The following is a 24,897-nucleotide window of genomic DNA, read 5'->3' as shown; positions in this document are numbered from 1 at the left end:
ATTACGAGATAGGATGGCAATCATTTTCTTGTTTTAATAAAGTTTTGTTGAAATGGACAAAGTAAATCTGGAAAATGATGAGTTTTTAAATCTTCTTCTTGTGTAGTATCCATGTTCATTATAATAGGGTTCGCCTGGAATGTTGTCATCAGAAAATCTAAATGCAGCCTGCTGCATCATTCACTCAAAAGGTAATGCAATTATCAAATGCATGCAATGGGAAAAGTCACAGGCAGATTTTCACAAAGACCCCCAAGTTCTGTATGCCGTAACAATGGAAGAGGCAACCATTCATTTATGCCTCAATCATATGAAACCAACCTTAGTCCATGCCCAGTCTAAAATTAGATTATTTATTAGATTTATTGGATGAGAAAACATGAGCAAGAGGAAAATTCTTGGAAATCTTGAGATGAATGGTTCTCTGTAACACGAAGACACATGTGTTTTAAACAAAGTAGGTTATATATAGGGTAAAATATTCAAGTTGTCAAATACACCTACCACAGTTCCAACTGCAGTACAAATGAAACAGAGTACATGTATATTGGATTCAGAAGTATGGAGTTTAGAAAATGTTATAAAAACTATGGAACAAGCTGCATGCATTTCACATTCCACGCAAGCTGCTTTAAGATCGGTTTTAAGACAGGTTCCAGCCTGTCTTCTAAGACTCTTACACATCTCGAAAAATGATAACATTAAAGTTAGGTTTCCATATGCACCTCACAAGCTGTAAAAGCACGCATTAGTCTTTACATGTATGTACACATAAATAGGATTCTAAAAATAAGAATGGGTTTACAGATTTGTATTAATAACTTACATTCACACCCATCCGTGCTAAAACCTGTAACAAATCAGTCTTAAACAAAGTTTGATAGTGTATCAAAAGACAAGATGTAGGAACTCCAAGGTAAATGGTACATAATACATGTGCTACTTTATGTTTTGTGCTCGTTTTTTTTTTCTCCAATTGAAGCTTAAGGATGATGAAAAACAACTACTGAAGACCTCTTACGCTGCTTTACATATGAAGTTATTAACGTCTATGCAACGGAAAAAGGACTTCAAGAATATGGTGTGAAATACAACAAGGGAGAAATAATGTGATTGATGCCTTAATGTGAGCAAACAAGTCAACATGCAGGAACACATTTTAATACAGAATTCTACTTGAGGGCAACTGTCTTCCTTTGGAATGGTGTATAAATGATAGGACTATTACCTACATGCAAGGCAAAAATCTAAAAAGATGTTTGCGTATATGCATTGCGTTTTCAATTAATATCTTATATGCAAAAGTATAACAGCCCTTCATTATACATATATTTAAGATTTCTAATATTCATTCGTGCAAATTGATGAATTCATTTTATTTCTACATCTAGCTTATGGCTAGAGATTTATCTTTCTTTCTTTTTTTGGCATGTAAGTCAAGGTGAATCAAATATACATCAAGGTGCAAATCTGACAGAATTTCAGTTAACAACGAACACATCACAAAATCAGATCAGATAACAGCAGACAGTGTTTACTGTCAAAGAGAAACCACACATAATGAGTTTTGACAGCAAATGTACCAATCACATCATGCATATTTAGCTATACAGATCAAACAACATAGCACAAGAGTGACAATTCAGTCGTCCCTACCTACTCGTCCCCATCAAAAAGCAACAAACAAACAAACAACAACACACCAGAAACTTAACTTTCAAAAATCAAGATGATATGTCTTTGAGTAGAAACCAGTGGAGATCTGATCAAATTTAATAATAATAATGTCTTATTTACCTAGGGTAGCCTCTTCAGTGTTGCCACTGCTCTACCAGAGGGCCCTGCCATTATTATTACCCTAGCGTTGCCAGGTACCCATTCATACACCTGATTCGAGAGGGACGTGGTGGGTAAAACATCTTGTCCATGGACGTAAGCACTGGGCGGGATTCGAACTCGTGTTATCCATTCGGGAGTTGGGAGTCTTATCCACTATGCCACAGCGTCCCCATTTGCAGGATTTCTTCAGGATCCATGTACACATCACATTTAAACAGTTTAAAAATGTGCACAGAAGTGCGCTCCGTAACTTGGACCATCTACAGAGGAAAGGAAGAAACCCATTTGTGCTCATACCAAAGAGGTTCAAGAGTTGGAGTTCCAACTGGCTATAACTATTCAAAGAGCCGTCAGTTTTCTTGGAATGCACAAAAGAATTTCACTGGACTGGTGTATTTGTGCATGTGATGATCAGGATTTGATGTCACTATCTTTCTGAGCAATTTGAAGATTCATTTTGAACCCTAACATGACAAAACATATATTTTACTTGTTTATACACTTAATGAAATGAAATTTCACCAACAGATCAAACATATAAAACAACAGTAAATCCCATCCAGAAATGTGTGGAAAAGTGTAAAACAGAGCTGTGTGTTGTGAAAGTGTTTGAGACTGTACCCTACTTGAAAGTCAATTTTATTCCTTTTCTTATTGATTCCTACAAATAAAACTGACATGGTATAGTGACTGGACATTATGCAATGAGGCACAAAACAATTGTCTTCCTGTCTGTGAGACAGATCCACTTTGGCACATGCTTCCAATGTTTTTGAGTGGCAGCACCAAACATGAGTTCAAAGGGAATAAGGCTGTCAGGACTCTACCCCATATCTCTTGAAGTTCCTTGCTTGTACTAAGGCAGTCATGTTCCCTACATAAAATGCTTTACTTCCACAAAAGCAAAATGATTTGTGGACACCCGTGGCGATTCTATTATACACTCCCAAAACCAACTGGCCTCAAAAAATGACCTTGTTAAACTGCTCGGTATTATTCTCATTCTCTTCCTCAGTTACCTAGTACCCTCTGGCAATGAATGAGCACTCATGGTGCAAGCTAGAATGTATGCACATGCACATATCAGAAAAAATTGAATTCAGTTTGCACTTTGGTACTCGGGTTCTTGAAGTACTTTTAAACTTTTTGCAACATTAACATCTGAAATCAGAAGTCCAATGGAAATACTTAAGGTTTGTAAAAGCTGCTTGTTCAAGGTCTTTATCAAGGGGTATTTCCAGCAAAATTGACTCTATATGGGTCAGCAATAGATTAAAAGCTTCAATAACTGTCAGTATGAATACATCAAACAAAGTAGTTTTTCCTCAGGACAGAGAGATAATTGTTGTTTGGTATCGTTGAACCCAGCGAGCTGATCCCTTGTGAGTTGTTGAGATGATCCCTGCCCAACCTCTCTGCTAGCAATGTTGACCCAAATTCTGTTGGAGCTGAAAATAGAGCAATGTGAAATGAAAATTTGTTTATATTTCAAACTTAAGATAAGCACATCATATTTTCCATACACTCACAGTTGTCTCTATTCCCTTGATGTAAGTCCCTCTCAAACATCCTATCCTACACCAAATGCACATGTGGAGGTTTTAACTGATGATTCTTTGAATGAAAGATACAATTTGTACATCACACCATGGATTCTTGATCTACAACAGAAGAATCTGCCTTGGATAAATGAGACCATATGTAACATTGGCAGTTTTATTGGGAGCATGATTGTATTGTTATTTTTATTACCATTCTTAATATCATTATCATCATTACAATTCTATAATGCTTACTTACTGACAAAACTAGAAATATCACTTAAGGTGATTAATACCCCCGCCCCATGACGACAGTCTTACCCAAGGAATGATCTTTCCTTGATCTTCTGCCATTTAAATGTCGTTACCATGGCAACGCAGCTTCCGACACGTCCGAAAAATATGTCTTGCACATCTTCCCACCAAGACTATTGTGTGTGCCACATTTCATAAGCTTTTGTCAAAAACTGAGGAAGTAGTTCAATCCACAAGATCTTTCCTTGATCTTCCGCCATTAATATGCCGTTACCATGGCAACGCAGCTTCCGACACGTCCAAAAAATATGTCTTGCACATCTTCCCACCAAGACCAATGTGTGTGCCACATTTCATGAGCTTCAGTCGAATACAGAGGAAGTAGTTCAATCCGCAAGATCTTTCCTTGATCTTCTGCCATTTATATGCCGTTACCATGGCAACGCAGCTTCCGACACGTCCGAAAAATATGTCTTCCACATCTTCCCACCAAGATCAAGGTGTGTGCCACATTTCATAAGCTTTGGTCAAAAAACTGAGGAAGTAGTTAAATCCGCAAGATCTTTCCTTGATCTTCTGCCATTAATATGCCGTTACCATGGCAACGTACTTTCGGGTACTGTCAAAAAATGCATCTTGCACATCTACAACCAAAGGCACACATCTGTACCAAGTTTCATGGAAATTGGGCAAAAACTGAGGAAGTAGTTTGCAACACAAAATTTTCCATCATTTTGGCTCATAATATGTGAGTTGTTACCATGGCAACATACTTTTTGTCACTGTCAAGAAATGTGTCATGCTGACCTACAGTTGTATATCCTAAGACAAACATTCAATATGAATTCCATGAGAATTGGAAGAACACTGATGAAGCAGTTTTGCCATGAAGCATTTTGCCCTATATTTTACCAATAACATGCCGTTACCATGGCAACGCACTTTTTGCCACTGCGGAAATATGTGTCTTGCACATTAACATATTCAGATGAACATCTGTACCTAATTTCATGAAAATTGATCAAAAACTGTGGGAGGAGTTCGCGACGCAAGATTTGTACCCATTTTTGCCCATAATATGCCGTTACCATGGCAACGTACTTTTGGGTACTGTCAAAAAATACGTCTTGCACATCTACAACCCAAGGCACACATCTGTGCCAAGTTTTATGGGAATCGGTTGAAAACTGAGGAAGTAGTTCGCGACGCAAGATTTGCAACGGACCGACTGCCCGACCGACCGCCCGACCGCCCGCCCGACCGACCGCCCGACCGTCCGCTGATTTCTATATACCCCCTTCAAACTTCGTTTGGCGGGGGTATAAAAACTCTTTATATCCAAGCCTTGAAGCTGCTCAAATTATTCTGGGAAATTAATAGAAACTTCACTACAATGTAGCTTTTGTTTCTCATTTTGATGTGCAAAGACAGTTTGAGTCTGCATTCATCTGAAGCTTGTTTGAAACTAGAAATATCACTTAAGGTGATTAATACCCCCGCCCCGTGACGACAGTCTTACCCAAGGAATGATCTTTCCTTGATCTTCTGCCATTTAAATGCCGTTACCATGGCAACGCAGCTTCCGACACGTCCGAAAAATATGTCTTGCACATCTTCCCACCAAGACTATTGTGTGTGCCACATTTCATAAGCTTTTGTCAAAAACTGAGGAAGTAGTTCAATCCACAAGATCTTTCCTTGATCTTCCGCCATTAATATGCCGTTACCATGGCAACGCAGCTTCCGACACATCCAAAAAATATGTCTTGCACATCTTCCCACCAAGACCAATGTGTGTGCCACATTTCATGAGCTTCAGTCGAATACAGAGGAAGTAGTTCAATCCGCAAGATCTTTCCTTGATCTTCTGCCATTTATATGCCGTTACCATGGCAACGCAGCTTCCGACACGTCCGAAAAATATGTCTTCCACATCTTCCCACCAAGATCAAGGTGTGTGCCACATTTCATAAGCTTTGGTCAAAAAACTGAGGAAGTAGTTAAATCCGCAAGATCTTTCCTTGATCTTCTGCCATTAATATGCCGTTACCATGGCAACGTACTTTCGGGTACTGTCAAAAAATGCGTCTTGCACATCTACAACCAAAGGCACACATCTGTTCCAAGTTTCATGGAAATTGGGCAAAAACTGAGGAAGTAGTTTGCAACACAAAATTTTCCATCATTTTGGCTCATAATATGTGAGCTGTTACCATGGCAACATACTTTTTGTCACTGTCAAGAAATGTGTCATGCTGACCTATATCCTAAGACAAACATTCAATATGAATTCCATGAGAATTGGAAGAACACTGATGAAGCAGTTTTGCCATGAAGCATTTTGCCCTATATTTTACCAATAACATGCCGTTACCATGGCAACGCACTTTTTGCCACTGCGGAAATATGTGTCTTGCACATTAACATATTCAGATGAACATCTGTACCTAATTTCATAAAAATTGATCAAAAACTGTGGGAGGAGTTCGTGACGCAAGATTTGTACCCATTTTTGCCCATAATATGCCGTTACCACGGCAACGTACTTTTGGGTACTGTCAAAAAATACGTCTTGCACATCTACAACCCAAGGCACACATCTGTGCCAAGTTTTATGGGAATCGGTTGAAAACTGAGGAAGTAGTTCGTGACGCAAGATTTGCAACGGACCGACCGCCCGACCGCCCGACCGACCGCCCGACCGCCCGACCGCCCGACCGCCCGACCGCCCGACCGCCCGACCGCCCGACCGTCCGCTGATTCCTATATACCCCCTTCAAACTTCGTTTGGCGGGGGTATGATAAAGGCTGCCACCAGACCATCAAACTTTAGTGACTGGGTACGGGGAGGGTTTGGCGAAAAGGACTTGTGGGCAATAGCTAGCTTTTAGTTTCACATTGACTTTTATGACAAGAGACACTTGATTCCTTCATCCACCATACTCACCTGTTTGTAAGTGTCTCTCTATGCTCTTGTCTAACTCGAGTCGAACCTGTCATGGAAATCAATTAATTAAGCAATGTAAGTGAAGAGTCTGATGTAATCACAAGCATTTGGTATTGCATACCCAATGTATTTAGTGAGTCTACTTTTGGTGCGAGTGCTTGCTACTGTACTGAGTGCATGAACTCTTGTTACAATTCACGAATGCACAAAATATCATGCTGAATACGCAGGTGCCAGTCACTCCTTTTTCAGTGCAGAGTTGACTTCAAAGTCTAGTAGAAGTATGGTACTTTTTTACAGTTTATGCTTTCTCTAAAAATCATCATATGTAGATAATAATCATAATGGATGGCTTTAATTCATGGAAGACTAGGGAATATTGCACTTGTTAGGGCCAATATTATGCTCATCTTTAATTAGTGCAATATTTCCTCAGATCCCATTCATTGCCATCCAATATGATATAAATAAAGCTGTCACAGATTTGACACACAACTGTCGGAAATATACACTGTAATGATAGTTTCACTACTTTCAAAGACTTCGAGGTCATGCAACTTTGCTCAGTCTATGCATCTGCAACACGAAAGTTGCCAAAGTGGATTGGTACCTTTTCAGTGATTGGATCCACTCCGGTACCAGGACCAGGACCTGGGCTATGGGGTGTGGCTCTGGGAGAGGCCTTGGTTGGTGTCAGGTCCAGACTACTGGTCCGCAGGTGTTTGGTCTTACGCTCCATCCTAACATGGGTAACAAGTTTCATCACATACCTTTCATGTCAAAGAAATAAATTTACCAAAATCTCAATGGTTTACATAACTGCATCTGAAACATAGTTTATGACCGAGTCGGGGATGCAAACCTCGTTAAATGGCTTTGCAGTACTTTGGTGGCTTAAAACAAATATTTTTGGTGGAAACAGTAGTTTTACATTATCTGCAATAGAAATGTGTAGTGATAACATTTGGAAAATACAGTATTTTTTGTGAAACCTGCTGCATTTTTTTTTTTTTTTTTTGGGGGGGGGGGGGGGGGGGGGAAAGAATCAACAGTTGGCATCTGTGCCGAATAAGTATAATGGGGTATTCTACTGTGATAAGGAGAGTTTGGTTCTACTTCTTACGTCATTCTTGCTGTGAGGTCTACCAGTCTGTTCTGTGTCCTATCTAGCTCCGCCCCCAGCCGCTCCCGCGATTCAACCTCCTGCCTATGGAGGTCCTGTGAGAGAGACAGAGAGACAGAGAGACAGATAGACAGAGTCAAAATCAAAGTGGACAAAAGAGACCATGTCTACAATTGTGAGGTCCACAACAAAGGAAAAGGGCATACATAATGTATTTCTAATGACCAAATCCAAATGTGTTAACAGCCAACCACTGGATAACTCAAAGCATTTTTTTCTTATTTAATTTCACAAATTGCTCTGACACAAATCAAATGACTGCAACTGATTGACCAATTACCCTACATTGACGTAAATAAGCAATGAAATATTTATCGTGATGTGGGCCACTGTTAATCATTTGCAATAAGAACAACTCGATACATGAATTCTATCAGTTTCAATAAATCAAATGATATTGGAAAGTGCTCCTTTTTCAATTTTCTTTTTCACCCCAATAAAATGATTTTAAATTTCATTGGTATATTAAAAAAAGCCAAGACAATGCAACAAATCATATCCCAAACACCACTCAGCATTCAATAATCACGTCATGACCCTAGTAAATGCCTCACTACACTGGAATAGCATCAAAAGATAACCTTTGCATTAAAAAAGAAAAGACAAAAAAGCAATGTGGTGAAACTAACCTTATATCTGGCCACCTCAGCCTCCAGTGTTGCCTTCTGAGTCTGTGCCTCATGGTAACTTGATCTCAGCTGGGAGCATTCCATCTGTAGGTAGCACATCATACATGTATTTCTTTTCACGAATTGACAAGAATTTTAAGCCATTTTTTCATGTCCATACATGGCATGGCAATGCATTTTGATTCTCAACACTGAAGAAATGCCATTATCCACATGATATAACTTTACAAATCACAATACCTACCCTTTAGATGACGATACACACACTTATGACTGTCAATATACAGTATCCTGCATGAATTAAATTTGGCAATTCCATGAAAACTTTTTTTTTCAACTAAAATTATACATTTTTCTTGCTACAAACAAATCAGAATTTGTAAAATGATTTTACCACCAATAATACATGTATATACAGTACTGCAGATTTATTCTAATGGAAATGGGGCACAGACCAGCAATGAAAATGCACATGTAAATTTTGGTAAATTACTGTGTAAAACTAAAATAATGTGGCGTAAGCCCCAACTTTGAGAGGGGAGAGTTGCAATTGGAAACTTGAGACAATTTAAGCCCATCATTGATTGAAGGTTAAAATGAAACTTGTGTAACTTTGACAGAGAAAACTATTTTATTTACATCAAGCCAACCTGTTACACGAGGAGTCTTGTCAATGTGCGTAAACCTTTCATTTCTGCCTGTTTGATATTTTTTTTTAATTCATACAAGAAAATGATGGAGGGGAAAGGATGATGACAACTCTGAGTGCATAAAATTTGTCACTTGTACAAAAATGGGCATTTTCTATTCCCTCCTGCACTCTTTTTATCACAATGACTTTCACATAAATCAGAAGTGCATTCTGCAACCAACTTCCAGGCATTGAGTTTAAGGGTCATAGGTCAAGGGAGGATGCTAGGCAGCACACACGTTGCCATGGAGACGGAGATGTCCTCCTCACCTTGAGGTCATTGATGCTTGCCTCCAGCTCCCTCTTGGATTCCTCGTCCCTAGCCTGCTGGAGATGTTCCAGACGGTCCCTGGCAAGGCTCTGGCAGGTGAGAAGGGTGTGCAATGAGAAATAAAAAGAAGGCACAATTACAAAACTGGGAGAAACTTCCATATGTGACCCTGCACCTCAAAACAAACAAAAAGTCGCCAGACATGAATTTTTAGTTAAGACCATATTCTGAAAGAGCAGACTTTAAGCTTTAAAATGATGTATAACTCAAATCAAATGGACTCTCCTAACCTATCTAAATATTGGAAAGAAAGCACAAACTCAGGAAAAGTCTGAACTGAGAAAAGAGGCTCTGAAGTACGGTATCTATTCAAGTGCTTAATCTTTACCAAACCGTGCTGGCTGTGCGATGAATGGGACAAAAAACAGGAAGTAAACCACCGGTGTAACAACAATGAAGGGATTATCAGATTAAACTGAAATTAAGCATGCCTCATTAACACACTCTGTCCATAATTAATGCCAACTTCCAAAGCAGTAGCATTATCCTTACAAAAGTTATTAGAGTTGAAAGTGAAGAGTGTGGACAAGGTTTTTCAGAAATGAAAAAGGGATTCTGAAGACACACTTAATCACACTATTCTACCAAAAATGTTGGAGATAAACTGCTAAAAAAACACACTTTCCTGCCCGTTTTATGATACCAAATTTTAGCACAATGTAAAAGAAGACCCGCTCTTTCAGAAAATATGAAAAAGTCAAGTTCGGCTAGGTTGACCCATTTCACTTATTTTCAGTCCTCACGCAAAATCAGTGTGTGCGACTTTATGTTCGTTTTGAGGTGCACTGTCACATATAGTCAGGCTCCTCATGAAATTTTGCCAGATTTTTTTTTTTTGGAGAGTATCAAAATTATGCAATTTTGGAAAGCTTATTGTATAAGAAATCAGGAAAACATTGTTTCCCTTTGCCCTGATACTTACATGGCCACCATCTTGGATTTTTTCAAAATGGCTGCCATAAAACAGGTTTTCTTCAGTATGTCGTCTTCTCCATAACCTAAATGCTTGATTTTGACAGCAAAACCACCATTGCACCAAATTTGAGTTCGACTGCCTCAACACTGTGGAAGATGTTCACTCCACAAGATTTTCAAGAAAATATACCATAACCAAAAGCCTTGGTGGGTACAAATGCAAAATATGTCTGGCATAACTACACCTATAGATCATTGTGCATACCAAATTTGAAATAAATTGCTTATATACTGTGGATTGTGAAGGCAGTTCAATCCACAAGGTTTTGGGAAAATTTTGGCAACCATGCTTTCTCCGATAAACACAAAAAAACATGTCTTGCACGTCTACACCTCAATGTCATCATGTACCCCAAGTTTCATCAAAATTGCATCTCAAAGGAATTCGCAACGCAAGATTTGCACAGAACCGCTCCACCGCCCGCCCACACTCTGATTGCTACATACCCCCTTATACACTTTGTATAAGGGGGTATGTACACAAGGGTCTACACTGAGCTGGGAATAATAGGGTATAGAAACTGTCCTACCAAATGAAAGGGGCTACACTGAGCTGGGAATAAAAGGGTTATAGAAATTGCCCTGCCAAATGAAAGGGGCCACACTGAGATGGGAATAAAAGGGTTATAAAAACTGTCCTACCAAATGAAAGGGGCTTCACTGAGCTGGGAATAAAAGGGTTATAGAAATTGCCCTGCCAAATGAAAGGGGCCACACTGAGATGGGAATAAAAGGGTTATAAAAACTGTCCTACCAAATGAAAGGGGCTTCACTGAGATGGGAATAAAAGGGTTATAGAAACTGTCTTACCAAATGAAAGGGGCTTCACTGAGCTGGGAATAAAAGGGTTATAGAAACTGTCCTACCAAATGAAAGGGGCTACAATGAGATGGGAATAAAAGGGTTATAGAAACTGTCCTACCAAATGAAAGGGGCTACACTGAGATGGGAATAAAAGGGTTATAGAAACTGTCCTACCAAATGAAAGGGGTGACACTGTGATGGGAATAAAAGGGTTATAGAAACTGTCCTGCCAAATGAAAGGGGCTACACTGAGCTGGGAATAAAAGGGTTATAGAAACTGTCCTACCAAATGAAAGGGGCTACACTGAGCCGGGAATAAAAGGGTTATAGAAACTGTCCTACCAGATGAAAGGGGCTTCACTGAGCTGGGAATAAAAGGGTTATAGAAACTGTCCTACCAAATGAAAGGGGCTTCACTGAGATGGGAATAAAAGGGTTATAGAAACTGTCCTACCAAATGAAAAGGGCTACTCTGAGCTGGGAATAAAAGGGTTATAGAAACTGTCCTACCAAATGAAAGGGGCTACACTGAGCTGGGAATAAAAGGGTTATAGAAACTGTCCTACCAGATGAAAGGGGCTTCACTGAGCTGGGAATAAAAGGGTTATAGAAACTGTCTTACCAAATGAAAGGGGCTACACTGAGCTGGGAATAAAAGGGTTATAGAAATTGCCCTGCCAAATGAAAGGGGCTACACTGAGATGGGAATAAAAGGGTTATAAAAACTGTCCTACCAAATGAAAGGGGCTTCACTGAGCTGGGAATAAAAGGGTTATAGAAACTGTCCTACCAAATGAAAGGGGCTACACTGAGATGGGAATAAAAGGGTTATAGAAACTGTCCTACCAAATGAAAAGGGCTACACTGAGCTGGGAATAAAAGGGTTATAGAAACTGTCTTACCAAATGAAAGGGGCTACACTGAGCCGGGAATAAAAGGGTTATAGAAACTGTCCTACCAAATGAAAGGGGCTACACTGAGTTGGGAATAAAAGGGTTATAGAAACTGTCTTACCAAATGAAAGGGGCTACACTGAGCTGGGAATAAAAGGGTTATAGAAACTGTCCTACCAAATGAAAGGGGCTACACTGAGCCGGGAATAAAAGGGTTATAGAAACTGTCCTACCAAATGAAAAGGGCTACACTGAGCTGGGAATAAAAGGGTTATAGAAACTGTCCTACCAAATGAAAGGGGCTACACTGAGCCGGGAATAAAAGGGTTATAGAAACTGTCCTACCAAATGAAAGGGGCTACACTGAGCTGGGAATAAAAGGGTTATAGAAACTGTCTTACCAAATGAAAGGGGCGACACTGTGATGGGAATAAAAGGGTTATAGAAACTGTCCTACCAGATGAAAGGGGCTTCACTGAGCTGGGAATAAAAGGGTTATAGAAACTGTCCTACCAAATGAAAGGGGCTACACTGAGATGGGAATAAAAGGGTTATAGAAACTGTCTTACCAAATGAAAGGGGCGACACTGTGATGGGAATAAAAGGGTTATAGAAACTGTCCTACCAAATGAAAGGGGCTACACTGAGCTGGGAATAAAAGGGTTATAGAAACTGTCTTACCAAATGAAAGGGGCTACACTGAGCTGGGAATAAAAGGGTTATAGAAACTGTCCTACCAAATGAAAGGGGCTACACTGAGCCGGGAATAAAAGGGTTATAGAAACTGTCCTACCAAATGAAAAGGGCTACACTGAGCTGGGAATAAAAGGGTTATAGAAACTGTCCTACCAAATGAAAGGGGCTACACTGAGCCGGGAATAAAAGGGTTATAGAAACTGTCCTACCAAATGAAAGGGGCTACACTGAGCTGGGAATAAAAGGGTTATAGAAACTGTCTTACCAAATGAAAGGGGCGACACTGTGATGGGAATAAAAGGGTTATAGAAACTGTCCTACCAGATGAAAGGGGCTACACTGAGCTGGGAATAAAAGGGTTATAGAAACTGTCTTACCAAATGAAAGGGGCTACACTGAGCTGGGAATAAAAGGGTTATAGAAATTGCCCTGCCAAATGAAAGGGGCTACACTGAGATGGGAATAAAAGGGTTATAAAAACTGTCCTACCAAATGAAAGGGGCTTCACTGAGCTGGGAATAAAAGGGTTATAGAAACTGTCCTACCAATTGAAAGGGGCTACACTGAGATGGGAATAAAAGGGTTATAGAAACTGTCCTACCAAATGAAAAGGGCTACACTGAGCTGGGAATAAAAGGGTTATAGAAACTGTCCTACCAAATGAAAGGGGCTACACTGAGCTGGGAATAAAAGGGTTATAGAAACTGTCCTACCAAATGAAAGGGGCTACACTGAGCTGGGAATAAAAGGGTTATAGAAACTGTCTTACCAAATGAAAGGGGCGGCACTGTGATGGGAATAAAAGGGTTATAGAAACTGTCCTACCAGATCAAAGGGGCTACACTGAGCTGGAAATAAAAGGGTTATAGAAACTGTCTTACCAAATGAAAGGGGCGACACTGTGATGGGAATAAAAGGGTTATAGAAACTGTCCTACCAGATGAAAGGGGCTTCACTGAGCTGGGAATAAAAGGGTTATAGAAACTGTCTTACCAAATGAAAGGGGCTACACTGAGCTGGGAATAAAAGGGTTATAGAAACTGTCTTACCAAATGAAAGGGGCGGCACTGTGATGGGAATAAAAGGGTTATAGAAACTGTCCTACCAGATCAAAGGGGCTACACTGAGCTGGAAATAAAAGGGTTATAGAAACTGTCTTACCAAATGAAAGGGGCTACACTGAGCCGGGAATAAAAGGGTTATAGAAACTGTCCTACCAAATGAAAGGGGCTACACTGAGTTGGGAATAAAAGGGTTATAGAAACTGTCTTACCAAATGAAAGGGGCTACACTGAGCTGGGAATAAAAGGGTTATAGAAACTGTCCTACCAAATGAAAGGGGCTACACTGAGCCGGGAATAAAAGGGTTATAGAAACTGTCCTACCAAATGAAAAGGGCTACACTGAGCTGGGAATAAAAGGGTTATAGAAACTGTCCTACCAAATGAAAGGGGCTACACTGAGCCGGGAATAAAAGGGTTATAGAAACTGTCCTACCAAATGAAAGGGGCTACACTGAGCTGGGAATAAAAGGGTTATAGAAACTGTCTTACCAAATGAAAGGGGCGACACTGAGATGGGAATAAAAGGGTTATAGAAACTGTCCTACCAGATGAAAGGGGCTTCACTGAGCTGGGAATAAAAGGGTTATAGAAACTGTCTTACCAAATGAAAGGGGCTACACTGAGCTGGGAATAAAAGGGTTATAGAAACTGTCCTACCAAATGAAAGGGGCTTCACTGAGCTGGGAATAAAAGGGTTATAGAAATTGCCCAGCCAAATGAAAGGGGCTACACTGAGATGGGAATAAAAGGGTTATAGAAACTGTCCTACCAAATGAAAAGGGCTACACTGAGATGGGAATAAAAGGGTTATAGAAACTGTCCTGCCAAATGAAAGGGGCGACACTGAGATGGGAATAAAAGGGTTATAGAAACTGTCCTACCAAATGAAAGGGGCTACACTGAGCTGGGAATAAAAGGGTTATAGAAACTGTCTTACCAAATGAAAGGGGCTACACTGAGCTGGGAATAAAAGGGTTATAGAAACTGTCCTACCAAATGAAAGGGGCTACACTGAGCCGGGAATAAAAGGGTTATAGAAACTGTCCTACCAAATGAAAGGGGCTACACTGAGCCGGGAATAAAAGGGTTATAGAAACTGTCCTACCAAATGAAAAGGGCGACACTGTGATGGGAATAAAAGGGTTATAGAAACTGTCCTACCAAATGAAAGGGGCTACACTGAGCCGGGAATAAAAGGGTTATAGAAACTGTCCTACCAAATGAAAGGGGCTACACTGAGCTGGGAATAAAAGGGTTATAGAAACTGTCTTACCAAATGAAAGGGGCGGCACTGTGATGGGAATAAAAGGGTTATAGAAACTGTCCTACCAGATGAAAGGGGCTACACTGAGCTGGGAATAAAAGGGTTATAGAAACTGTCTTACCAAATGAAAGGGGCTACACTGAGCTGGGAATAAAAGGGTTATAGAAACTGTCCTACCAAATGAAAGGGGCTTCTCTGAGCTGGGAATAAAAGGGTTATAGAAATTGCCCTGCCAAATGAAAGGGGCTACGCTGAGATGGGAATAAAAGGGTTATAGAAACTGTCCTACCAAATGAAAAGGGCTACACTGAGCTGGGAATAAAAGGGTTATAGAAACTGTCCTGCCAAATGAAAGGGGCTACACTGAGCTGGGAATAAAAGGGTTATAGAAACTGTCCTACCAAATGAAAGGGGCTTCACTGAGCTGGGAATAAAAGGGTTATAGAAACTGTCCTACCAAATGAAAGGGGCTACACTGAGATGGGAATAAAAGGGTTATAGAAACTGTCCTACCAAATGAAAGGGGCGGCACTGTGATGGGAATAAAAGGGTTATAGAAACTGTCCTACCAGATGAAAGGGGCTACACTGAGCTGGGAATAAAAGGGTTATAGAAACTGTCTTACCAAATGAAAGGGGCGACACTGAGCTGGGAATAAAAGGGTTATAGAAACTGTCCTACCAGATGAAAGGGGCTTCACTGAGCTGGGAATAAAAGGGTTATAGAAACTGTCTTACCAAATGAAAGGGGCTACACTGAGCTGGGAATAAAAGGGTTATAGAAACTGTCCTACCAAATGAAAGGGGCTTCACTGAGCTGGGAATAAAAGGGTTATAGAAATTGCCCAGCCAAATGAAAGGGGCTACACTGAGCTGGGAATAAAAGGGTTATAGAAACTGTCCTACCAAATGAAAGGGGCTACACTGAGCTGGGAATAAAAGGGTTATAGAAACTGTCTTACCAAATGAAAGGGGCGGCACTGTGATGGGAATAAAAGGGTTATAGAAACTGTCCTACCAAATGAAAGGGGCTACACTGAGCTGGGAATAAAAGGGTTATAGAAACTGTCTTACCAAATGAAAGGGGCTACACTGAGCTGGGAATAAAAGGGTTATAGAAACTGTCCAACCAAATGAAAGGGGCTACACTGAGCCGGGAATAAAAGGGTTATAGAAACTGTCCTACCAAATGAAAGGGGCTACACTGAGCTGGGAATAAAAGGGTTATAGAAACTGTCTTACCAAATGAAAGGGGCTACACTGAGCTGGGAATAAAAGGGTTATAGAAACTGTCTTACCAAATGAAAGGGGCGGCACTGTGATGGGAATAAAAGGGTTATAGAAACTGTCCTACCAGATCAAAGGGGCTACACTGAGCTGGAAATAAAAGGGTTATAGAAACTGTCTTACCAAATGAAAGGGGCTACACTGAGCCGGGAATAAAAGGGTTATAGAAACTGTCCTACCAAATGAAAGGGGCTACACTGAGTTGGGAATAAAAGGGTTATAGAAACTGTCTTACCAAATGAAAGGGGCTACACTGAGCTGGGAATAAAAGGGTTATAGAAACTGTCCTACCAAATGAAAGGGGCTACACTGAGCCGGGAATAAAAGGGTTATAGAAACTGTCCTACCAAATGAAAAGGGCTACACTGAGCTGGGAATAAAAGGGTTATAGAAACTGTCCTACCAAATGAAAGGGGCTACACTGAGCTGGGAATAAAAGGGTTATAGAAACTGTCCTACCAAATGAAAGGGGCTTCACTGAGCTGGGAATAAAAGGGTTATAGAAACTGTCTTACCAAATGAAAGGGGCTACACTGAGCTGGGAATAAAAGGGTTATAGAAACTGTCCTACCAGATGAAAGGGGCTTCACTGAGCTGGGAATAAAAGGGTTATAGAAACTGTCTTACCAAATGAAAGGGGCTTCACTGAGCTGGGAATAAAAGGGTTATAGAAACTGTCTTACCAAATGAAAGGGGCTTCTCTGAGCTGGGAATAAAAGGGTTATAGAAACTGTCCTACCAGATGAAAGGGGCTACACTGAGCTGGGAATAAAAGGGTTATAGAAACTGTCCTACCAAATGAAAAGGGCTACACTGAGCTGGGAATAAAAGGGTTATAGAAACTGTCCTGCCAAATGAAAGGGGCTTCACTGAGCTGGGAATAAAAGGGTTATAGAAACTGTCCTACCAAATGAAAGGGGCTTCACTGAGCTGGGAATAAAAGGGTTATAGAAACTGTCTTACCAAATGAAAGGGGCTACACTGAGCTGGGAATAAAAGGGTTATAGAAACTGTCCTACCAAATGAAAGGGGCTACACTGAGCCGGGAATAAAAGGGTTATAGAAACTGTCCTACCAAATGAAAGGGGCTACACTGAGCCGGGAATAAAAGGGTTATAGAAACTGTCCTACCAAATGAAAAGGGCTACACTGAGCTGGGAATAAAAGGGTTATAGAAACTGTCCTACCAAATGAAAGGGGCTACACTGAGCCGGGAATAAAAGGGTTATAGAAACTGTCCTACCAAATGAAAGGGGCTTCACTGAGCTGGGAATAAAAGGGTTATAGAAACTGTCTTACCAAATGAAAGGGGCTTCACTGAGCTGGGAATAAAAGGGTTATAGAAACTGTCCTACCAGATGAAAGGGGCTTCACTGAGCTGGGAATAAAAGGGTTATAGAAACTGTCTTACCAAATGAAAGGGGCTACACTGAGCTGGGAATAAAAGGGTTATAGAAACTGTCCTACCAAATGAAAGGGGCTACACTGAGCTGGGAATAAAAGGGTTATAGAAACTGCCCTGCCAAATGAAAGGGGCTACGCTGAGATGGGAATAAAAGGGTTATAGAAACTGTCCTACCAAATGAAAAGGGCTACACTGAGCTGGGAATAAAAGGGTTATAGAAACTGTCCTACCAAATGAAAGGGGCTACACTGAGCCGGGAATAAAAGGGTTATAGAAACTGTCCTACCAAATGAAAGGGGCTTCACTGAGCTGGGAATACAAGGGTTATAGAAACTGTCCTACCAAATGAAAGGGGCTACACTGAGATGGGAATAAAAGGGTTATAGAAACTGTCCTACCAAATGAAAGGGGCGGCACTGTGATGGGAATAAAAGGGTTATAGAAACTGTCCTACCAGATGAAAGGGGCTACACTGAGCTGGGAATAAAAGGGTTATAGAAACTGTCTTACCAAATGAAAGGGGCGACACTGAGCTGGGAATAAAAGGGTTATAGAAACTGTCCTACCAGATGAAAGGGGCTTCACTGAGCTGGGAATAAAAGGGTTATAGAAACTGTCTTACCAAATGAAAGGGGCTACACTGAGCTGGGAATAAAAGGGTTATAGAAACTGTCCTACCAAATGAAAGGGGCTTCACTGAGCTGGGAATAAAAGGGTTATAGAAATTGCCCAGCCAAATGAAAGGGGCTACACTGAGATGGGAATAAAAGGGTTATAGAAACTGTCCTACCAAATGAAAGGGGCTACACTAAGATGGGAATAAAAGGGTTATAGAAACTGTCTTACCAAATGAAAGGGGCGACACTGTGATGGGAATAAAAGGGTTATAGAAACTGTCCTACCAAATGAAAGGGGCTTCACTGAGCTGGGAATAAAAGGGTTATAGAAACTGTCTTACCAAATGAAAGGGGCTACACTGAGCTGGGAATAAAAGGGTTATAGAAACTGTCCAACCAAATGAAAGGGGCTACACTGAGCCGGGAATAAAAGGGTTATAGAAACTGTCCTACCAAATGAAAGGGGCTACACTGAGCTGGGAATAAAAGGGTTATAGAAACTGTCTTACCAAATGAAAGGGGCGACACTGTGATGGGAATAAAAGGGTTATAGAAACTGTCCTACCAAATGAAAGGGGCTACACTGAGCCGGGAATAAAAGGGTTATAGAAACTGTCCTACCAAATGAAAGGGGCTACACTGAGCTGGGAATAAAAGGGTTATAGAAACTGTCTTACCAAATGAAAGGGGCGGCACTGTGATGGGAATAAAAGGGTTATAGAAACTGTCCTACCAGATGAAAGGGGCTACACTGAGCTGGGAATAAAAGGGTTATAGAAACTGTCTTACCAAATGAAAGGGGCTACACTGAGCTGGGAATAAAAGGGTTATAGAAACTGTCCTACCAAATGAAAGGGGCTTCACTGAGCTGGGAATAAAAGGGTTATAGAAATTGCCCTGCCAAATGAAAGGGGCTACACTGAGATGGGAATAAAAGGGTTATAGAAACTGTCCTACCAAATGAAAGGGGCTACACTGAGATGGGAATAAAAGGGTTATAGAAACTGTCTTACCAAATGAAAGGGGCAACACTGTGATGGGAATAAAAGGGTTATAGAAACTGTCCTACCAGATGAAAGGGGCTTCACTGAGCTGGGAATAAAAGGGTTATAGAAACTGTCTTACCAAATGAAAGGGGCTACACTGAGCTGGGAATAAAAGGGTTATAGAAACTGTCCTACCAAATGAAAGGGGCTACACTGAGCCGGGAATAAAGGGGTTATAGAAACTGTCCTACCAAATGAAAGGGGCTACACTGAGCTGGGAATAAAAGGGTTATAGAAACTGTCTTACCAAATGAAAGGGGTGACACTGTGATGGGAATAAAAGGGTTATAGAAACTGTCCTACCAAATGAAAGGGGCTACACTGAGCCGGGAATAAAAGGGTTATAGAAACTGTCCTACCAAATGAAAGGGGCTACTCTGAGCTGGGAATAAAAGGGTTATAGAAACTGTCCTACCAAATGAAAGGGGCGACACTGTGATGGGAATAAAAGGGTTATAGAAACTGTCTTACCAAATGAAAGGGGCAACACTGTGATGGGAATAAAAGGGTTATAGAAACTGTCCTGCCAAATGAAAGGGGCTTCACTGAGATGGGAATAAAAGGGTTATAGAAACTGTCCTACCAGATGAAAGGGGCTTCACTGAGCTGGGAATAAAAGGGTTATAGAAACTGTCCTACCAAATGAAAGGGGCTACACTGAGCTGGGAATAAAAGGGTTATAGAAACAGTCTTACCAAATGAAAGGGGCTACACTGAGCTGGGAATAAAAGGGTTATAGAAACTGTCCTACCAAATGAAAGGGGCTACACTGAGCCGGGAATAAAGGGGTTATAGAAACTGTCCTACCTAATGAAAGGGGCTACACTGAGCTGGGAATAAAAGGGTTATAGAAACTGTCCTACCAAATGAAAGGGGCTTCACTGAGCTGGGAATAAAAGGGTTATAGAAACTGTCTTACCAAATGAAAGGGGCTTCTCTGAGCTGGGAATAAAAGGGTTATAGAAACTGTCCTACCAGATGAAAGGGGCTTCACTGAGCTGGGAATAAAAGGGTTATAGAAACTGTCTTACCAAATGAAATGGGCTACACTGAGCTGGGAATAAAAGGGTTATAGAAACTGTCCTACCAAATGAAAGGGGCTTCACTGAGCTGGGAATAAAAGGGTTATAGAAACTGTCCTACCAAATGAAAGGGGCTTCACTGAGCTGGGAATAAAAGGGTTATAGAAACTGTCCTACCAAATGAAAGGGGCTTCACTGAGCTGGGAATAAAAGGGTTATAGAAACTGTCTTACCAAATGAAAGGGGCTTCTCTGAGCTGGGAATAAAAGGGTTATAGAAACTGTCCTACCAGATGAAAGGGGCTTCACTGAGCTGGGAATAAAAGGGTTATAGAAACTGTCTTACCAAATGAAAGGGGCTACACTGAGCTGGGAATAAAAGGGTTATAGAAACTGTCCTACCAGATGAAAGGGGCTTCACTGAGCTGGGAATAAAAGGGTTATAGAAACTGTCCTACCAAATGAAAGGGGCTTCACTGAGCTGGGAATAAAAGGGTTATAGAAACTGTCTTACCAAATGAAAGGGGCTTCTCTGAGCTGGGAATAAAAGGGTTATAGAAACTGTCCTACCAGATGAAAGGGGCTTCACTGAGCTGGGAATAAAAGGGTTATAGAAACTGTCTTACCAAATGAAAGGGGCTACACTGAGCTGGGAATAAAAGGGTTATAGAAACTGTCCTACCAAATGAAAGGGGCTACACTGAGCCGGGAATAAAGGGGTTATAGAAACTGTCCTACCAAATGAAAGGGGCTACACTGAGCTGGGAATAAAAGGGTTATAGAAACTGTCTTACCAAATGAAAGGGGTGACACTGTGATGGGAATAAAAGGGTTATAGAAACTGTCCTACCAAATGAAAGGGGCTACACTGAGCCGGGAATAAAAGGGTTATAGAAACTGTCCTACCAAATGAAAGGGGCTACACTGAGCTGGGAATAAAAGGGTTATAGAAACTGTCCTACCAAATGAAAGGGGCGACACTGTGATGGGAATAAAAGGGTTATAGAAACTGTCCTACCAAATGAAAGGGGCGACACTGTGATGGGAATAAAAGGGTTATAGAAACTGTCCTACCAAATGAAAGGGGCTACACTGAGCTGGGAATAAAAGGGTTATAGAAACTGTCCTACCAAATGAAAGGGGCTACACTGAGCTGGGAATAAAAGGGTTATAGAAATTGCCCTGCCAAATGAAAGGGGCTACACTGAGATGGGAATAAAAGGGTTATAGAAACTGTCCTACCAAATGAATGGGGCTACACTGAGATGGGAATAAAAGGGTTATAGAAACTGTCCTACCAGATGAAAGGGGCCTCACTGAGCTGGGAATAAAAGGGTTATAGAAACTGTCCTACCAAATGAAAGGGGCTACACTGAGTTGGGAATAAAAGGGTTATAGAAACTGTCCTACCAAATGAAAGGGGCTACACTGAGCTGGGAATAAAAGGGTTATAAAAACTGTCCTACCAAATGAAAGGGGCTACACTGAGCTGGGAATAAAAGGGTTATAGAAACAGTCCTACCAAATGAAAGGGGCTACACTGAGCTGGGAATAAGAGGGTTATAGAAACTGTCCTACCAAATGAAAGGGGCTACACTGAGCTGGGAATAAAAGGGTTATAGAAACTGTCCTACCAAATGAAAGGGGCTACACTGAGCCGGGAATAAAAGGGTTATAGAAACTGTCCTACCAAATGAAAAGGGCTACACTGAGCTGGGAATAAAAGGGTTATAGAAACTGTCCTACCAAATGAAAGGGGCTACACTGAGCCGGGAATAAAAGGGTTATAGAAACTGTCCTACCAAATGAAAGGGGCTACACTGAGATGGGAATAAAAGGGTTATAGAAACTGTCTTACCAAATGAAAGGGGCGACACTGTGATGGGAATAAAAGGGTTATAGAAACTGTCCTACCAGATGAAAGGGGCTTCACTGAGCTGGGAATAAAAGGGTTATAGAAACTGTCTTACCAAATGAAAGGGGCTACACTGAGCTGGGAATAAAAGGGTTATAGAAACTGTCCTACCAAATGAAAGGGGCTTCTCTGAGCTGGGAATAAAAGGGTTATAGAAATTGCCCTGCCAAATGAAAGGGGCCACACTGAGATGGGAATAAAAGGGTTATAGAAACTGTCCTACCAAATGAAAGGGGCGACACTGTGATGGGAATAAAAGGGTTATAGAAACTGTCCTGCCAAATGAAAGGGGCTACACTGAGCTGGGAATAAAAGGGTTATAGAAACTGTCCTACCAAATGAAAGGGGCTTCACTGAGCTGGGAATAAAAGGGTTATAGAAACTGTCCTACCAAATGAAAGGGGCTACACTGAGATGGGAATAAAAGGGTTATAGAAACTGTCCTACCAAATGAAAGGGGCGGCACTGTGATGGGAATAAAAGGGTTATAGAAACTGTCCTACCAAATGAAAAGGGCTACTCTGAGCTGGGAATAAAAGGGTTATAGAAACTGTCCTACCAAATGAAAGGGGCGACACTGAGCCGGGAATAAAAGGGTTATAGAAACTGTCCTACCAAATGAAAGGGGCTACACTGAGCCGGGAATAAAAGGGTTATAGAAACTGTCCTACCAAATGAAAGGGGCTTCACTGAGCTGGGAATAAAAGGGTTATAGAAACTGTCTTACCAAATGAAAGGGGCTACACTGAGCTGGGAATAAAAGGGTTATAGAAACTGTCCAACCAAATGAAAGGGGCTACACTGAGCCGGGAATAAAAGGGTTATAGAAACTGTCCTACCAAATGAAAGGGGCTACACTGAGCTGGGAATAAAAGGGTTATAGAAACTGTCTTACCAAATGAAAGGGGCGACACTGTGATGGGAATAAAAGGGTTATAGAAACTGTCCTACCAAATGAAAGGGGCTACACTGAGCCGGGAATAAAAGGGTTATAGAAACTGTCCTACCAAATGAAAGGGGCTACACTGAGCTGGGAATAAAAGGGTTATAGAAACTGTCTTACCAAATGAAAGGGGCGGCACTGTGATGGGAATAAAAGGGTTATAGAAACTGTCCTACCAGATGAAAGGGGCTACACTGAGCTGGGAATAAAAGGGTTATAGAAACTGTCTTACCAAATGAAAGGGGCTACACTGTGATGGGAATAAAAGGGTTATAGAAACTGTCCTACCAAATGAAAGGGGCTTCACTGAGCTGGGAATAAAAGGGTTATAGAAATTGCCCTGCCAAATGAAAGGGGCTACACTGAGATGGGAATAAAAGGGTTATAGAAACTGTCCTACCAAATGAAAGGGGCTACACTGAGATGGGAATAAAAGGGTTATAGAAACTGTCTTACCAAATGACAGGGGCGACACTGTGATGGGAATAAAAGGGTTATAGAAACTGTCCTACCAAATGAAAGGGGCTACACTGAGCCGGGAATAAAAGGGTTATAGAAACTGTCCTACCAAATGAAAGGGGCTACACTGAGCTGGGAATAAAAGGGTTATAGAAACTGTCCTACCAAATGAAAGGGGCGACACTGTGATGGGAATAAAAGGGTTATAGAAACTGTCCTACCAAATGAAAGGGGCGACACTGTGATGGGAATAAAAGGGTTATAGAAACTGTCCTACCAAATGAAAGGGGCTACACTGAGCTGGGAATAAAAGGGTTATAGAAACTGTCCTACCAAATGAAAGGGGCTACACTGAGCTGGGAATAAAAGGGTTATAGAAATTGCCCTGCCAAATGAAAGGGGCTACACTGAGATGGGAATAAAAGGGTTATAGAAACTGTCCTACCAAATGAAAGGGGCTACACTGAGATGGGAATAAAAGGGTTATAGAAACTGTCCTACCAAATGAAAGGGGCTACACTGAGCTGGGAATAAAAGGGTTATAAAAACTGTCCTACCAAATGAAAGGGGCTACACTGAGCTGGGAATAAAAGGGTTATAGAAACTGTCCTACCAAATGAAAGGGGCTACACTGAGCTGGGAATAAGAGGGTTATAGAAACTGTCCTACCAAATGAAAGGGGCTACACTGAGCTGGGAATAAAAGGGTTATAGAAACTGTCCTACCAAATGAAAGGGGCGACACTGTGATGGGAATAAAAGGGTTATAGAAACTGTCCTACCAAATGAAAGGGGCTACACTGAGCTGGGAATAAAAGGGTTATAGAACCTGTCCTACCAAATGAAAGGAGCGACACTGTGATGGGAATAAAAGGGTTATAGAAACTGTCCTACCAAATGAAAGGGGCTACACTGAGCTGGGAATAAAAGGGTTATAAAAACTGTCCTACCAGATGAAGGGGGCTTCACTGAGCTGGGAATAAAAGGGTTATAGAAATTGCCCTGCCAAATGAAAGGGGCTACACTGAGATGGGAATAAAAGGGTTATAGAAACTGTCCTACCAAATGAAAGGGGGCTACACTGAGCTGGGAAT

The 24,897-nt window shown here is 41.1% G+C and overlaps 1 protein-coding gene across 1 annotated transcript in view; it reads right to left on the bottom strand.

Annotated features, from left to right (window-relative positions):
• Positions 1–2,661: 2,661 nt before the first annotated feature.
• The window catches only part of LOC139729327 (uncharacterized), a 75,863-nt gene continuing 53,627 nt past the window's right edge, over positions 2,662–24,897 (bottom strand). The window contains exons 51-56 of the mRNA XM_071640253.1: positions 9,356–9,445; positions 8,395–8,478; positions 7,706–7,800; positions 7,193–7,322; positions 6,583–6,628; positions 2,662–3,287 (exon numbers count right to left, since the gene is read on the bottom strand). Coding sequence (XP_071496354.1) covers positions 3,145–3,287; positions 6,583–6,628; positions 7,193–7,322; positions 7,706–7,800; positions 8,395–8,478; positions 9,356–9,445 — 588 coding nt within the window. The 3' untranslated portion in view covers positions 2,662–3,144. The remainder of the gene's footprint in view (positions 3,288–6,582; positions 6,629–7,192; positions 7,323–7,705; positions 7,801–8,394; positions 8,479–9,355; positions 9,446–24,897) is intronic.

The sequence above is a fragment of the Diadema antillarum genome, unplaced genomic scaffold (genome assembly GCF_040938485.1).
Source record: "Diadema antillarum isolate AM-2024a unplaced genomic scaffold, OU_Dant_1.0 seq00000234_RagTag, whole genome shotgun sequence".
NCBI classification, from domain to species: Eukaryota; Metazoa; Echinodermata; class Echinoidea; order Diadematoida; family Diadematidae; genus Diadema; species Diadema antillarum.
Note: the sequence above shows the minus strand (reverse complement) of the source record. Positions and strands in the feature narration are given on the sequence as shown.